We start from the raw sequence: 14,265 nt of genomic DNA on the forward strand, positions 1-14,265 counted from the left end.
GGGCGTGTGAGAGGGGCCGCCGTTCACCTCGGCTCCAATGGGAAGCGAGGTGAATGGAGGTGGAGCCAGCAGGGCAGTATGGGAAGGCCGGATCTGACGATCCGGATGGGAGGAGTCAGGGTCACGTGGGAGAGAGGTTATAGAGGGGAGCCCAGAAGAGATCGAGGCCAGTTGATGGAGTGAAGAAGCGGGGCCACGTTGGGTGGCCGCTGTGCCATCAGAAACGTGACTTTACCGAAAGAACCAAGAAGATGAATCCCTGAGGTCACGAAAGCTTTAAATCGAAAAATAACTCTGTTGTTTATGGCTTTGGGCTGTTGCCAACAAAAGTAGCTGGGCAACTGGCTACACGGATTTGCCGTGTAACAAATGAACGTGACGATTAGTTGAAATGGTAGAAGTTCAGAAGACAATCGGGGCACCAAAAAGGTGGGAATTACCAAAACAGTATCGAGGAATGACACGGTTTATTTAAAATAGCACGTTCAATTAATGCGCCTTTTAATGTCATTCTTTTGGCAAACTTTTTTTATCTTAGAGAATATTAAAACAACCTTAAGACATTAAACTAGTACAATGAAAAAAATACGCTTAATTTTAAAATTAGCAATATAAAGAAACGATCTAATTCTTATACTGTTATAGTTTATCTTTCTGAATACACATTTAATGAAAATGTGATTAAGTAAATGGATGTTTTTGAAGGTGATTTCGTGTAAATGCTTTCCAAAGCTACTTTTGCAGCCGTCACCATCTCCAGCCGTGATTTCTCCACTTCTGTACGAAGCCATCAACATCTCTTGCGGATTTGCAATGCAAAAATCGTCTGGCTCATGCCCACAGGTTGATTTATTTGCTACATCTTCGCAGTGGACGCTCTGTCGGTTGCGTTCCCTCCTTTAGCTCCCATTCCCACGTTAGTCTCGACCACCGGCCGTCATCCCTTCAAGTTGTGTGTCCTGCCTCACCCCACCTTTCGAAACTAAAATGATGCCTTTCATTTGCATATGATATCCAATTGACGTGTCCGTCTTCCAGTCTCAGTATAATTCCTAGCAAGTGCATGTCTACGCTTCCTTGTGCACTTCTCAACATTGGTTGCATTGTCTTCGTCAATGGCCATGTTTGTGATGCTTCTGTTGTTGCAGGTCACGTCCACTGATTAACAAACATTCTGTTTTAGGCATAATGCTTTCTTACTTTTGATTAAGTTCAGATTATAATAACAACTTTGCTCTGCCCTGATACATCTCTCTTAATAATTGTCATCCGTCTCCCCCTTCAACAATCGTCCTACGTGTAAATGCACTTCTGTGTTTTCAATCTGTGTCCCTGCTCTTTTTGCGTTCAGTTTGTTATTCCCCCGCACCTCCATTAAAGCATGGTTGGCTGCGTACGGTGCGAAAGAAGTTCACCATGTAAACATACGCTGCGTTGAAACATGACCCTACAGCATATTCACACTGGAGACACAGGAGGGTGTTGCTATGAGATTTCCATATTTTAATCGTAGACCAAACCTGGACAGATTTCTCAGTCAGCACTCGGTCTATAATTATCAGAACTACAAAGTAAACGACAATAACAATCAACACAATGAGGGTGCTATATCTCAGTACAAATACCTACAACCTGAACACAGATGGTAATTCCCGGACAGGTGGCAACTCTCGCCATGCCCATGAAAACATACACAACATCCTGACCATGAATCGGCTATGCGGCTGATTAAATGTCCAATTCTGTTCGTTTTGATTGATTTTGGCGCAGTTTAAAATATATATTTTATATCAGTATTTACTTAACTGCACTCATGTGAATTCTTCTGTACTCAGCTCACCATTCCTTTAAAATAATTAAAATTCTGATTAATAATTAAACATCCTCGGTTGTGCGTCCTGAGGTTCAGTATACAAACTGGACTTAGAACATTTGGTTTCATGCAACAAAAACTTTATTTCAAAATGTCTTTTAAAAAAATATACGGACGAAAGCCACAAATTAAACGTTCTAAATTATATTTAATGTGTACTGCATACAATGTTAACAGTAAGAGCTCAAAGCAGGAACGTACATGTACAGTACAACTAAATAACGAAATTCGAGGGTAAACAATAAATTGCTTAAAATATTGTACATATTGTTGCCCCGTAAAATAAAACATTCTTAATCTAATGAGTCGCATTCAAAATAATGTCCAGTAGGATGTTAAAATTACTGTTAAAATACGACACATTACACGCTTTTTAACATTATTATGATGACTTAAAATACAAAATTCATGACACTGTATCAAACTGAATTCCAGCACGAATTCTGTTTAAATAGTCAGACTACTGGAATGGATGCTCCAGGCGCCACTCTACGCGTGAGTGGAGCCAGTGGACTGAGAGGCCGTGCCAGGAGTCGATGTCGCTGGCTGCTCAATGGCCACCACCCTCTCGGCCGCTGCAGGGAGGGCGCGGCGCTGAGCCTTGACCTTCAGCGTCCCGTCTTGGGTCAAGCAGCAGCTCACGCTCTGCGGGTCCACGTCCCTGGGCAGCTGCGTCTCCCTGTGGAACTCCTGGCAGCTGTGGATGTAGCTGCCGCTGCTGACTTCTCCGCTCTTCACCTCGCGCCGTCCAGCCACCACCAGCTTGTCTCCAGACACCTTCACGGCCAGGTCCTTAGGGAGAAGTCCCGCACGTCCAGGGACGCGACAAACCCGTCTCCCTGCTCCTGTGGATCTTCAATCTGGAACCCACTGCTCACGGCAGGCTGCTGCAGCAGTGCGTCTCCGAGGCTGCCCGGAGCCCACGTGTGGCTGCTGAGCTGATCGACTCCACGGAAGATTCTCTCCATCCTCTCGATCTCGCTCCTCATGTCTCGATGCAGCTGCTGGAAGAGACTTTCACCGCGGGGCTTCCAGACCGGCCAGCCTGGCCAGACGCTCATCTCCATCACGTGCATCGCAGGGAAGTAAACACTCAGGGCCATGCTTGTTGATGTGCTTCACAGTGAGGCTCGCTTCAGCTGTGAGCGCTGCTCCCTCCTCCGCCGATGTTCTGCCAGTGCAGCTACAGGAGCTGCTTTTATAGCCCTGGCAGTGCTGACGAGCAGATGCCAGGGGCTGTCAGAAGCGTCCAGAATGACGCAGCTGCTCCCAGGGGCTTCCCTCATCCACAGAAAATATCAGTGACTCGTGTCTCAGGTTGCAGTCTGTGACAAGTTCACTACAATAGCATCCAGATAACGCTGCCAACTTTAGCATTACGTATATTTTAAAAATAACATTGTACAGAAGTTTAAAATAAGACGCATTCGTTGGCTTTGCTCATCTCACTGTGTGCCTCAGTCTTTCCTGACAAGGCTGATGATGTCATTGTGCTGTGTAAGCGAGCATGTAAGTGTCAGTTTGTATCACCCTTCGAAGTGTAGTAATTTAAAGTAAATATAGAAGAGCACATTACTCTATTTTACATTCATTATATCACTGTGTAACGATAACATGTTTTTTTTCCTGGGTAGTAAGTGTTTCTTCCTAATTGCTTATTCCTCAAAAGTATAGAAAATGACTATTATTCCCCACAAACTTTGCAATACTCTGATAGTGCACTGTTTTCGAGTTGTACGCCTTGTGGTGTCATCTGGTGTTTCGGGTGTGGACCAATCAACTTCAAGGACAGTGCATATCATTATCATCAGAGTTGTTTCTTTTTGTTTGCATTTTGACTACTTGTGTTGTGGTTATTGCAAACATGATGCCTTGTATAAAGGTGTCAGTTTTGTACCAGTTTAAAGGATAAAACCTACTATATTTTGCCACTGGTAAAGGAGGTCTCAGTGTAAAAAGTGTAGTGTTGGAAGCGCAGCAGCTCCTCCAACCTCGTCTCCCATCGTTGCCTTGTAGGAGTGCAGTACATACTACTGATGTTATAATAAATTATTTTAGTAATGAAATAAGGTTTAATAATCTTATTTCATAATGTATGAATTGTTATTATGAGTGCTATTACCAATACCCCAATAATCCCTCCTATATTGCCCTATGAAATAAATAACGCTGTTAGGAACGCATCTCCATATATGCCATGGTATCATGACCCCATTTATTGCCGATTCTATATGCGCTCACTTCTCCAGAAACGCATCTTGAGTGTTAAACGAGGTCTGCCTGTATTTGTGTAATTTAATATTATTCACCTCTCGACATCCCTTACATCTGCAGCTCATTAAATGGAATGTAAAACCAATATTTATATGCATCGCATCAGCAATGGCATAAAATGGTCCTGCTATCCACAGTTGAATGAAAACGGGCACAGTATTTGACAAATGGAGATGGTTCTAACTGGTCAGGTACGTTTTATTTTTGCTGTTGTGGACAAGATGAAGTAGCCCAGGCATAAAGCTTCCCCCACTGCACCTCATACAGTAACATGACCCAGACGTTTACTGACATTACTCACGGATAAGATGTTCATAGCGAGCAGGCTTCATCTTTGCCCTGGTGTTACCGGCAAGGCGACGTAGCGGGGGCCGCGGTGGCGAGATGTTCACTACCTCGCCGAGTATACAGGAGGTAGTGGGTTCGATCCCGACTGACGCCTGCTATATATTTGGAGTTTGCGTGTCTCCCCGTGGTCGTATGGATTCTTCTCCGGATCCTCCGGTTTTTTCCTCTACAATTAGAAACACGTCTTTAGAGTGTGTCTGCTATAAATGTCCACGTAATAATCTACTTCGTTGAGCTATCAATTGTGGCCAGGTCGCTTCCGAAACAAGAGCTATATAGCTCAGTGGGTTTTACGTGGTAAAATAATAGTTTAGTTTTAGTGTGTTTAACTTTGGGAGTCATCGTTTGTGCGGAGGTCTCGTATCCTTCAACACTGCAAAACCTTCCACCTCCATCTGTGCGGCAGCTGCATCTCACATTTCCTCGCCTCCTTTTGCTGCTGAGACACATGCATTCATCAGATCTTGATTCTACCACTGCATGTTTCATGTAAGCCCTCCCCAAAAGAAATGTTTTCCTCTGCTTTTTAATTGGTGGTATGCTAACGTCATTATCCACAAAATTAATGCTAATTCAGTCTTAATGTTGTTTCTATCATGACCAAGAGGATAAAGTGCTGTTTGTGTTTAGTTTGGTGTCCTTCCCCGCATCTGTAATTAGCACGGTTGGCTGTTTACGGTGCGAAAGAAGCTCTACATGCAAACAAGATTGTCCAGGCATCATCTACACCAGTAGTTCTCGGCCGGGTGTCGGCGGACTTCTGGCTGCACGTGGGGTGATTTATACTCGCGTGAAATTACATCATACATGAGAGTCATTGGTGAATAATCATGTATGAATCTGCCAATATTGAAATAGCTATAATAACATGTAAAACTATATGGTAACCTATAACGATATAAAGACCTTTCTACACTCATTGATCCTAAACAATGTGATTTACTAGAGCAGCCAGCGAGCGTGAACAAGTTACGTCATGCATGCAGAGTGTCCGTTTAATTTTTTTTTATTCGCTTGCAGTTACTACCTCGTTAGGATACCTCACAAAATGGGTAATCGATGAAAATATTTATGTTAATCATGCATTTATTTATTTCTCAGAACCATGTTGGGTCAGGCAAGGGGGGGGTACATCGGTTGAAACAAATTTCAACAAGGAGTGTACAGTCGCCAAAACAAAGTTTGAAAACCACTCGGCTACACCATCTCTCCATGTATCTGACACAAGATGTTAACTAAAGACCGTAAACGGTGCTGTTTTCTATCGAGCGTGATTGGTAGGGGCTGACTAATGGGCCATTCTCGCCAACAACTCGTCAAATCTGTGGGAATTTGCTAAAGAATGGTGTATGCTGGTAAGTGGATGTCAGAAATCGTCCCTTTCCCAAGCGAAGGTTGTTAATGTGTGCCAGTTTCACAGCCCTGAACGGCAGATTTTATTTTTAGCTTGGACAAAGAAAAAAAATGCACAAACTTTCGTGAATACTGGGATCTTTTATTTTGCAGCATCAAATTACTCTATTTTCAAGACTATTTCCACTGTAACAATTAAATTGAACTTGCAAAAAAACATCACAAGTTTGTCTTTATAAAAAGGCATTTGAAACGAATGTAACAAAGCATGGCATTAAAAGCGAGAACAACATTAACGTTATGTGCAGGAAAAGCAAAGTTAATTGAAAAACAATGACTTCTGGAAATTGGCATTAGATTCAAAGAGTATATTCATTGAACAATTAAGCATGTTTCGTTGATTAACTTCGTAACATTTTAGATGTATTTTATTGTACTTCACATAGTGAATGTGAAAAATTAGCATTATTACAATTTTTGCATTTAAGAAGCGAGCACTTTCTGCAGGGCGTTTAACGTTAGATTCCATATGTTAATGTGTTGGTGAGCACTTCCCAGCTCACTCAATGGCCACCAGCCTCCCAGCAGTCACGGCAGGGAGGGCGCGGCGCTGAGCCTTGATCTTCAGCTTCCCGTCGTCGGTCAGGCAGCAGCTCACGCTCTGCGGGTCCACGTCCTTGGGCAGCTGCATCGCTTCGTGGAACTCCTGGTAGCTGTGGCTGTAGGCGCCGCTGCCTTCGCGCTTGACCTCACGACGTCCGGCCACCACCAGCTTGTCTCCAGACACCTTCATGGCCAGCTCCTGTGGGGAGAAGCCCTGCACGTCCAGGGTCGCGACAAACCCGTCTCCCTGCTGCCGCTGAGCTTCGATCTGGAACGCGGCACTCACGGCCGGCTGCTGCTGCAGCGCAACTCTGGGGATGCCCGGAGCCCACGAGTGGCTGCTGAGCTGATCGACTCCACGGAAGATTTGCTCCATCCTCTCGATCTCGCTCCTCATGTCTCGCTCCAGCTGCTGGAAGAGGCTTTTGTCGTGGAGGTTCCAGACCGGCCAGCCAGGCCAGACGCTCTTCTCCATCACGTGCATTGGAGGGAAGAACACGTTCATGTCCATGATCGTTTACTTTGAAGGAAGTCTCCAAGCTGTAGAGGACTGCTCTGTCTTCTTGTCCGAGAGTGGTCTGCTCGCACAACTAGGGCAGCAATTATATAGCGCAGGTAATGCGAATAAGCGTAAGCCAGCATTTGCGGGAACATTCTCACTTTAAGGCTTTAGATGAGTCATGTACAGGCACGCCTTAGCGAGAATGAAGTCATTGTTTTTGGTGAATCAGATAGAAGCTTCTCCGACTTTGGCGTCTCAAAGCATAGAATGCAGGCTGCATGTTCCGTTAACTTAGTAACATCTAACTTTGCAGTTTTCTACATTATGTGTTTTGTTCGTCAAAAAAATGAGATTAGGGCTATATACTAGTTTATATCGAGTGAGCTTCAAGGAGTGAAGACATTAAGGATGATTCCAGATTACCCATAATACTACACCAACCATTAATATCTGTAAATAGCATCCGGTTGCATCAATGGCAATGCAGTGCATCTATTCTCATCTGTCATCTTAGCCATGGCAGCGGATCAGCGATTATTGCTGTTGGCGTTGGTTTTGGCTTTTACGTAATCGTGTTCCCCAACCTCTTGTCCATTCCCTAAGCACATTCGCTTCAAATTGTCACAATCCAAGTTCGTGCCACTATCCAGCCCATTACAGGACTGCGAAATTAAAAGATGTGGCATTATCCCGGACAAACTCCACGAGCCTGACTTAATTTTTATATGGCCATGAAAAAGATTTTAAAGAATGCTCAGAGTTTTAAAAAAGTTACACTGTTGAACATTATCTGCATTGTTCGAACTCTGAAAGTAACCTGTTATCTTCAAATTTGCTTGAATGTATTCTTTCTCATGGCGTAATTTTCAGGAGCCAAATTGTCAAGGTCTGCTTGCCATGAGAGGGCTTCAGGATAGAGTTTGTGTAGTTTTGCTATTCCTGCGTTGAAGGAGCTCAGACAGTATTTTTACTACATGGTCCATAGTTTTGTTTTGCATGGCCATAATCGTACTGTGGCTTGTCTTTAATTAATCATTTGCATGTATGTTAGTTGAACTTAATTCTAGATTTGAAGTTTTCGTGACTGCAAGGATCCATACTCTTTGGTTATTTCGGTAAAGTCACGTAGGTAATACATAAATAAATAATACAATGAAAATAACTAAATTAAATCACGACGTTTCGGAGGCAACACAAGCTTCCATCATCACCGTATGTAGCCAAGTGTGTTAATCGGAGGTGTATGGGAAGAACTGGCATAATGACCCCTTTTTTTGAAGGAGATAATGCGCATCTGCCTGTTGACGTTTTGATAAGGTTGATGGTTACACCAATGTCTCCAAGAAGGAATCTCAAAGCCAAGAGGTGTGATGTTTGGGTTTTAAATGTGTTTATTTTGGACGCACGTGTTGTGCCACTGTTCACCGGGGTTATTCCAGATCTGGGTGACATTCTAGGATGGTGACAGCGCGAGGTACATTGTTGATGCCTTCGTTGATGGGTAGGTAGGTGGTTGTTGTTGTTGTTGTTCCTGGAAAGAAAACGTGTCAACTCCTTTGCAGTTTGCGCGATGTCTCTGCAGATATTTGGTGGCAGATTATTCGCCAGAACAGGGAGGCCAGGGGATTGGTGTCGGTTTCGGTGTTCCGGTAACGATGTACATTGTGTTAATTAATTGTGCATCTGGCAGATTGCTGTTAAAAAGTATACTCACTCTCCCCAGACTGCCCTAAGTGCCCCCGAGCACCATCCAAACTTACATCCACGCCTTTTGAGACTGTCCCACAATCAGGACATTCGATGATAAAATAACCGATCTGTACAACGTGATGTGTGGCACCGTGGAACGACGTAGCATTGAATCCTCCCACCTGGGTCTTAAACCCCAAGGTATCACCAGGCTCCAATATACCATTTTCCAAGCATATAACATTTCGGTTAGAAAGACCATCATTAGCTCCAGGAATAATATCGGGGCCCCCTCTTTCGCGCCCTGGCACAACTCCCCTAGTCGCCATAGTAGCTTTAGAACACCTAAGTCTTAAACTGAGGAATAGGGAAGGGGAGTTGTCCCATATCTGGGGCCCCCTCATGAATGCCACTCCAGAGACCGTGAGTTTACTCGACTGAACTTGAAATGAGACTTACTCCCCTCCCTCCCGCCCCCTTTTTACCCTTTCCTTCCCCGAAGAAAAGTGGATCTGACGCACCACGTAACACACAACGCTACGGTCTTGCACGTCCCCGTTGGTTGTCTGTCCCAGCCGCCTGTCCCCATATGCACCACTCACCTGTCGCCTGGTTGAATCAATACAAAATTATTATTTTTTAAAAATATACACACTAGAATTCAAATCCGCCAATACTGGACATCTGTGAAAAATGGCTTCATAAGCTCGTCGGATTCCTCCAAACGAAATAAAGATTCTGATTCTGAAAGTGGATTCCCAATCAAGGCTCCACATTACCATGTTATTATAACAGATATTACGGTACTGCATGGAATACTACACTATTCTTTTCATGTTGCAAATTATATGCGGATGATGTTCCGTTCATAATGGCGCACAAGCACAAATGACAACAAACTCCACATTCGGCCATAACATTGCTTTGCATGTAAAATAAATGTATAATGGGCCCGAAACGTTGGTTATTAGAGTTTGTTCATTCGGAAGGGCCATTGCCTGAAAAGTCTATCATTTTTGTTCATTCACGGCAGTGTTATTTTTCTATGAAATTATGCTCCACTGATGACACGTGTAATGGGTATGTGGAATACATTACCTTGGGGTGCTGCCCTCTGGTGTCAGGAGCAACCCCTTGGGTGTGCGAGCAGGGACAGTGGAAAGGGAGGGCACCACGTTGGCGAGATGTTAACTACCTCGCCTGGTATACAGGAGGTAGAAGGTTCGATCTCGACCCTGACGCCTGCTGTATATTTGGATTTGTAATGTTCTCCCAGTGATCGCGTGGATTTTTCCCCGGGTCCTCTGGTTTTTCCCACCACATTTAGAATAAAAATGCGTTTCGAGTAATTGGCTGCGATAAATGTCCACGTGATAAGCCACTTCGTTGAGCTGTCATTTGTGGCCTTATCGCTTCTGTAAAAATAGCTACGAAGTTCAGCGGGCGATACCTGGTAAAATAAAAAATAAATAGTAAAAAGTCTCGCTCAACAAGCTGCTGTCACATGCAGCTGTATCGAGTTACTGTCACGAGTGGAATCTTGCTGTGGGTCAAGTACTGGTGGCATGAGAGAAATGTTCAGAGGAAAATATAGCTTGGTCCGCACACAGCGTCTCTTTCACAGGGCAGATAAACCATTGTATTGTTACGGCTGCAAATCTGAATTTTAAGGATATGACAAAAACTTTATTTCAAAATGTATTTTTTTAAATATATTGACGAAAGCCACAAATTATATTGAATGTGTACTGCATACAATATTAACAGTAAGAGCTCAAAGCAGGAACGTACATGTACAACTAAATAACTATATTCGAGTGTAAACAATAAATTGCTTAAAATATTGTACTTATTGTTGCCCCGTAAAATGAAACATTCTTAATCTAACGAGTCGCATTGAAAATAACGTCCTGCGGGATGTTAAAATTACTATGCAGCGTTTGTTTGGACATAGCGGGTGTTAGAGAGTTGACCTCATCATTTGGGGATGTCGCGCTCACGCTGCGGTTTTACTGAATATTTTAATCTTTTTAAGTGCCATGGTTACCACGTGAAACCGCGTAGAAACATCTTTAGGGTTACATTTTTTAAAAAGAAATTGTGTAGTTGTTTGAAACGCTCAGAAACGACTTCATGGATGAATTTTAATTCAAATGTAAGTACATCTGAAAGATAAACTATAACACTATAGGAATTGAAGGGCATTTTATTATATAAAAAACCATTCGTCATTTTCCATTGCCAAAAAACAGTTTAGTATTGTCAATAAATATTTAGATTCAGTTATAAATGTATACTATGTGAAAAATAGCAATGTATAACAGTGAAAAATACTTGAAGATAACATTCAGCATTATCTTATATTGCAATATATGAACGTGTAATGGCAAATTAAAACGATGCGATACAATTTGACAATCATGTACAGCGATACACTTACTCCAATGGACTTTAATGTGAACGCTGAAAACGTAAATGTTAGTGAACATATCGTGAATAGAAATTGACTTAACAAAATATCAATTTAAGTAAATCATCAATGAAGCAGGTTGCTGGAATGGATGCTCCAGGCGCCACTCTACGCGTGAGTGGAGCCAGTGGACTGAGAGGCCGTGCCAGGAGTCGATGTCGCTGGCTGCTCAATGGCCACCACCCTCTCGGCCGCTGCAAGGAGGGCGCGGCGCTGAGCCTTGACCTTCAGCTTCCCGTCTTGGGTCAAGCAGCAGCTCACGCTCTGCGGGTCCACGTCCCTGGGCAGCTGCGTCTCCCTGTGGAACTTCTGGCAGCTGTGGCTGTAGCTGCCGCTGCTGACTTCTCCGCTCTTCACCTCGCGCCGTCCAGCCACCACCAGCTTGTCTCCAGACACCTTCACGGCCAGGTCCTGTGGGGAGCAGTCCTGCACGTCCAGGGACGCGACGAACCCGTCTCCCTGCTCCTGTGGATCTTCAATCTGGAACCCACTGCTCACGTCCGGCTGCTGCAGCAGTGCGTCTCCGAGGCTGCCCGGAGCCCACGTGTGGCTGCTGAGCTGATCGACTCCACGGAAGATTCTCTCCATCCTCTCGATCTCGCTCCTCATGTCTCGCTGCAGCTGCTGGAAGAGACTTTCACCGCGGGGGTTCCAGACCGGCCAGCCTGGCCAGACGCTCCTCTCCATCACGTGCATCGCAGGGAAGTAAACACTCAGGGCCATGCTTGTTAGTTGATGTGCTTCACAGTGAGGCTCGCTTCAGCTGTGAGCGCTGCTCCCTCCTCCGCCGATGTTCTGCCAGTGCAGCTACAGGAGCTGCTTTTATAGCCCTGGCAGTGCTGACGAGCAAATGCCAGGGGGAGCCAGAAGCGTCCAGAATGACGCAGCTGCTCCCAGGGGCTTCCCTCATCCACAGAAAATAGCAGTGACTCGTGTCTCAGGTTGCAGTCTGTGACAAGTTCACTACAATAGCATCCAGATCACGCTGCCAACTTTAGCATTACGTATATTTTAAAAATAACATTGTACAGAATTTATAGTTTGCGTTAATAAGTTTAAAGTAAGACACATTCGTTGGCTTTGCTCATATCACTGTGTGCCTCAGTCTTTCCTGACAAGGCTGATGATGTCATTGTGCTGTGTAAGCGAGCATGTAAGTGTCGGTTTGTATCACCCTTCAAAGTGTTGTAATTTCAATTCAATATAGAAGAGCACATCACTCTGTTTAACATTCATTATATCACTGTGACGAATAATTTTTTTGTTCCTGGGTAGTAAGTGCTACTTCATAATTGCTTATGCCTCAAAAGTACAGAAAATTGCTATTATTCCCCACAAACTTTGCTTTTTTAACCAGGACATTGATATTTTGAAATTTACCTATTTTCAATGAGAAAACGTGTGCATTTGTTTCATTCCTTCACGTAAAGTCCTGGTCACAAAAGCAAAGTTTGTGGGGAATAATAGCCATTTTCTCTACTTTTCAGGCATAAGCAATTAGAAAATATAACTTACTACCCAGGAACAAAAATCGGGTTACATCGTGAATAATCAGTGCAGAGTGAATTATCAGTGGAGAGTGAATTATCAGTGCAGAGTGAATTATCAGCGCAGAGTGAATTCCATGGCAGTAAACTGCTCAAAGACTGCAGCCCAAGACATGAGTCACGCTCTTGATTCTCTGCCGATGATGGAAGCCGCTGGAAGCAGCTGCGTCATTCTGGGCGCTTCTGGCTCCCCCTGGCATCTGCTCGTCAGCACTGCCAGGGCTATAAAAGCAGCTCCTGTAGCTGCACTGGCAGAACATCGGCGGAGGAGGGAGCAGCGCTCACAGCTGAAGCGAGCCTCACTGTGAAGCACATCAACTAACAAGCATGGCCGTGAGTGTTTACTTCCCTGCGATGCACGTGGTGGAGAGGAGCGTCTGGCCAGGCTGGCCGGTCTGGAACCCCCGCAGTGAAAGTCTCTTCCAGCAGCTGCAGCGAGACATGAGGAGCGAGATCGAGAGGATGGAGAGAATCTTCCGTGGAGTCGGTCATCTCAGCAGCCACACGTGGGCTCCGGGCAGCCTCGGAGACGCACTGCTGTATCAGCCGGACGTGAGCAGTGGGTTCCAGATTGAAGATCCACAGGAGCAGGAAGACGGGTTCGTCGCGTCCCTGGACGTGCAGGACTTCTCCCCACAGGACCTGGCCGTGAAGGTGTCTGGAGACAAGCTGGTGGTGGCTGGACGGCGCGAGGTGAAGAGCGGAGAAGTCAGCAGCGGCAGCTACAGCCGCAGCTGCCAGGAGTTCCACAGGGAGACGCAGCTGCCCAGGGACGTGGACCCGCAGAGCGTGAGCTGCTGCTTGACCCAAGACGGGAAGCTGAAGGTCAAGGCTCAGCGTCGCGCCCTCCTTGCAGCGGCCGAGAGGGTGGTGGCCATTGAGCAGCCAGCGACATCGACTCCTGGCACGGCCTCTCAGTCCACTGGCTCCACTCACGCGTAGAGTGGCGCCTGGAGCATCCATTCCAGCAACCTGCTTTATTGATGTTTTGATTGTACGGATATTTTGTTAAATCAGTTTCTAATCACGATATGTTTACTAATATTTATGTGTTTCAGCGTTCACATTCAACTCCATTGGAGTAAGTGTATCGCTGTTCATGATTGTCAAATTGTGTTGCATCGTTTTAATATCCCATTACACGTTCATATATTGCAATAAGATAATGCTGAATGTTATCTTAAAGTATTTTTCATCGTTATGCATTGCTATTTTTCTCATAGTATACATGTCTAACTGAATCTAAATTTGTATTGACAATACTGTACTGTTCTTGGCAATGGTATTTGACGAATGTTTTATATATATATAATAAAATGCCTTTCAATTTCATGCAACAGTTGCACTGTTCTTTTTGTCTGCATTGTGTTTGTTTCATCGTTACTGTGGATCAGAGTTCTGGACACAGAATTCCCCAAAACTAAGACAACCGGTAACGCCGCCTCATTGCTCCCTGTCCATGACAACTCCCAAGGTGCCAGGCTCACGCCGTCGGCCCTGCCTGTGTGGTCGTCCTGCCCAGTCACTCCGCACTCAGAATTGGGGCCGGGGTTGCAATGGTCTACGTGAAATGTTACCACAAATGCCATTTCAGTTATATCGTCCT

General features: G+C 44.8%; 3 protein-coding genes across 3 annotated transcripts; 1 reads left to right on the forward strand and 2 right to left on the reverse strand.

Moving 5' to 3' along the window:
• Positions 1–1,870: 1,870 nt before the first annotated feature.
• Positions 1,871–6,962, reverse strand: LOC144724207 (uncharacterized). The gene is given in 3 exon segments (XM_078603129.1): positions 1,871–2,673; positions 2,676–2,989; positions 6,412–6,962. Coding segments are annotated over 3 exon segments (1,176 nt in total). The 3' UTR covers positions 1,871–2,362.
• Positions 6,963–10,772: 3,810 nt separating this feature from the next.
• Positions 10,773–11,890, reverse strand: LOC144733595 (heat shock protein beta-11-like). Its single transcript, XM_078615618.1, has one exon. The coding sequence runs from the start codon at positions 11,833–11,835 to the stop codon at positions 11,221–11,223; it is 615 nt and encodes a 204-aa protein (XP_078471744.1). The 5' UTR covers positions 11,836–11,890; the 3' UTR covers positions 10,773–11,220.
• Positions 11,891–12,928: 1,038 nt separating this feature from the next.
• On the forward strand, positions 12,929–13,991 carry LOC144733606 (heat shock protein beta-11-like). Its single transcript, XM_078615628.1, has one exon. It carries the CDS (start codon positions 12,987–12,989, stop codon positions 13,599–13,601), a length of 615 nt encoding a protein of 204 aa, XP_078471754.1. The 5' UTR covers positions 12,929–12,986; the 3' UTR covers positions 13,602–13,991.
• Positions 13,992–14,265: the final 274 nt, after the last annotated feature.

Source organism: Lampetra planeri, chromosome 2 (genome assembly GCF_965212315.1).
Source record: "Lampetra planeri chromosome 2, kcLamPlan1.2.h2, whole genome shotgun sequence".
In the NCBI taxonomy this organism is placed as follows: Eukaryota; Metazoa; Chordata; class Hyperoartia; order Petromyzontiformes; family Petromyzontidae; genus Lampetra; species Lampetra planeri.